The sequence below is a fragment of the Arachis ipaensis genome, chromosome B8 (genome assembly GCF_059453495.1).
Source record: "Arachis ipaensis isolate K30076 ecotype BB chromosome B8, ASM5945349v1, whole genome shotgun sequence".
NCBI classification, from domain to species: Eukaryota; Viridiplantae; Streptophyta; class Magnoliopsida; order Fabales; family Fabaceae; genus Arachis; species Arachis ipaensis.
In genome coordinates this window covers 137,446,121-137,447,828 of record NC_142443.1, presented here as the reverse complement: position 1 = coordinate 137,447,828, position 1,708 = coordinate 137,446,121, and the positions used below count along the sequence as shown (strand labels likewise).

General features: G+C 33.5%; 1 protein-coding gene across 1 annotated transcript; it reads left to right on the top strand.

Annotated features, from left to right (window-relative positions):
- Nucleotides 1–290: 290 nt before the first annotated feature.
- Nucleotides 291–1,708, top strand: LOC148549996 (uncharacterized). Its single transcript, XM_088496929.1, has one exon. The coding sequence runs from the start codon at nucleotides 368–370 to the stop codon at nucleotides 911–913; it is 546 nt and encodes a 181-aa protein (XP_088353055.1). The 5' UTR covers nucleotides 291–367; the 3' UTR covers nucleotides 914–1,708.

Sequence of the window (1,708 nt, the reverse complement as noted above, 5' to 3'; positions counted from 1 at the left end):
CAACCATTCAAAAAAATACATGTCAAGTTCAATATATATAATAAAATAAAAATAAGGATTTATATAACCAAAAAAAGTACATTTCTCAATAACCAATTATGTAACTTTATATATGATGACTCATCTATAACAACCAAAAGAGTACACATTAAACCATTATTATTTCTTTGAGAAACATACAAAAAAGATCAAACTGGAAATTAAACGTTATCACACCCTTTCACTCTCTCTTCCACCCAATCAGATTTCCAACAAGAACCTCACAATTTGTCTTTAAAAATGGTCCAATGCAAACCCATCTATCTCACTCAACAATTTCTTATTCAAAACAAAAAACAATAACACTATTATTATTATTATTATTGCTATGGCTTCAAACAAAGTCATTGCCACCATTTTGGTGCTCTCTCTCTTAGCCTACTCAACACTCACTCATGCCAATTGCCCACCAAAAAAAGCAACTCCACCACCTTCACCGCCGGTGACGCCGCCACCGTCACCAAAACCAACACCACCAACTCCGACTCCGTCTCCGAAAGTAACACCTCCAACTCCTACTCCGACACCACCAACTCCGACTCCGTCGCCGAAAGTAACACCTCCAACTCCTTCTACTCCATGTCCACCAACTCCAACTCCATCTCCACCATCCCAAGAAAAATGCCCTAAAGATACCCTAAAGTTAGGGGCTTGTGCTGACCTTTTAGGGCTTGTTAACATCATTATTGGGACTCCACCATCAAGCCAGTGTTGTGCATTGATTAAGGGTTTGGCTGATTTGGAAGCAGCACTTTGCCTTTGCACTGCAATTAAGGCCAATGTGCTTGGAATCAACTTGAATGTGCCTATCACACTTGAATTGATCCTTAGTGCATGCCAAAAAACTGTCCCTCCTGGCTTCCAATGTCCTTAAATCATTATTAGTAGGTTTCGATTTTTTAGAAACGGCAAAAATTCACGTACAGTTGTCTTCACGTAGAGTTAATAATTGAGAATCCTTAGTTGAAAAGCTATATTTAACGATTCTCAATTATTAACTTTAGGTGAAGACAACTGTACGTGAGTTTCTATCTTTAAAAATACTTGCATGTTTCTAGAAAACATTTAATTCAAATTTTAGAAACTTTCACAATCATGTCTTTTTTAAATATAATTTTTAAGTCATTTTCAAACATTACACTCACTCATCTTAAAATATATGTGTTTTTGGATGTATTGAAAAATCGACATATCTTGACATAATATACATATATTGTGTTTTTGATATATCAATTGTTTAGTGTATCCAAAGAAATAAAAAATGAAACTTATTTTAAGATGAGTGAAATAAATAAAAATAGATGATTGTGAATGTTTCTGAAGTATATATTAAACGTTCTCTAGAAACATACAAAAATTTAATTTCTTCGGATATATATATATTGTATGAGAAATTTTTTGTTAGATGCTAAATCTTATTTATGATGAAGTATCTAGCTAAGAATTTCTTCTAGAGTGTGGTTTAATTTGGTCTACTATTATGATTGTTAATATTGTTGCATTGCATGTGTTGTTCTTGTCATCATGTAATTGTTTTAAGTCGTTGTTTTGTATGTTGGAAAGTGTTGGTCAGTTGCCTTTGTTATTATTGGCGAGTCTCATCTGAACACTACTACTGTGTACCATAAATATATGTTCAGTGTATACTTTTAGTTTCCATCGTCATCAA

Bases quoted from the DNA above. Each gene is read 5' to 3' on its own strand.
- LOC148549996 (XM_088496929.1), top strand. From the start codon at position 368: ATGGCTTCAAACAAAGTCATTGCCACCATTTTGGTGCTCTCTCTCTTA.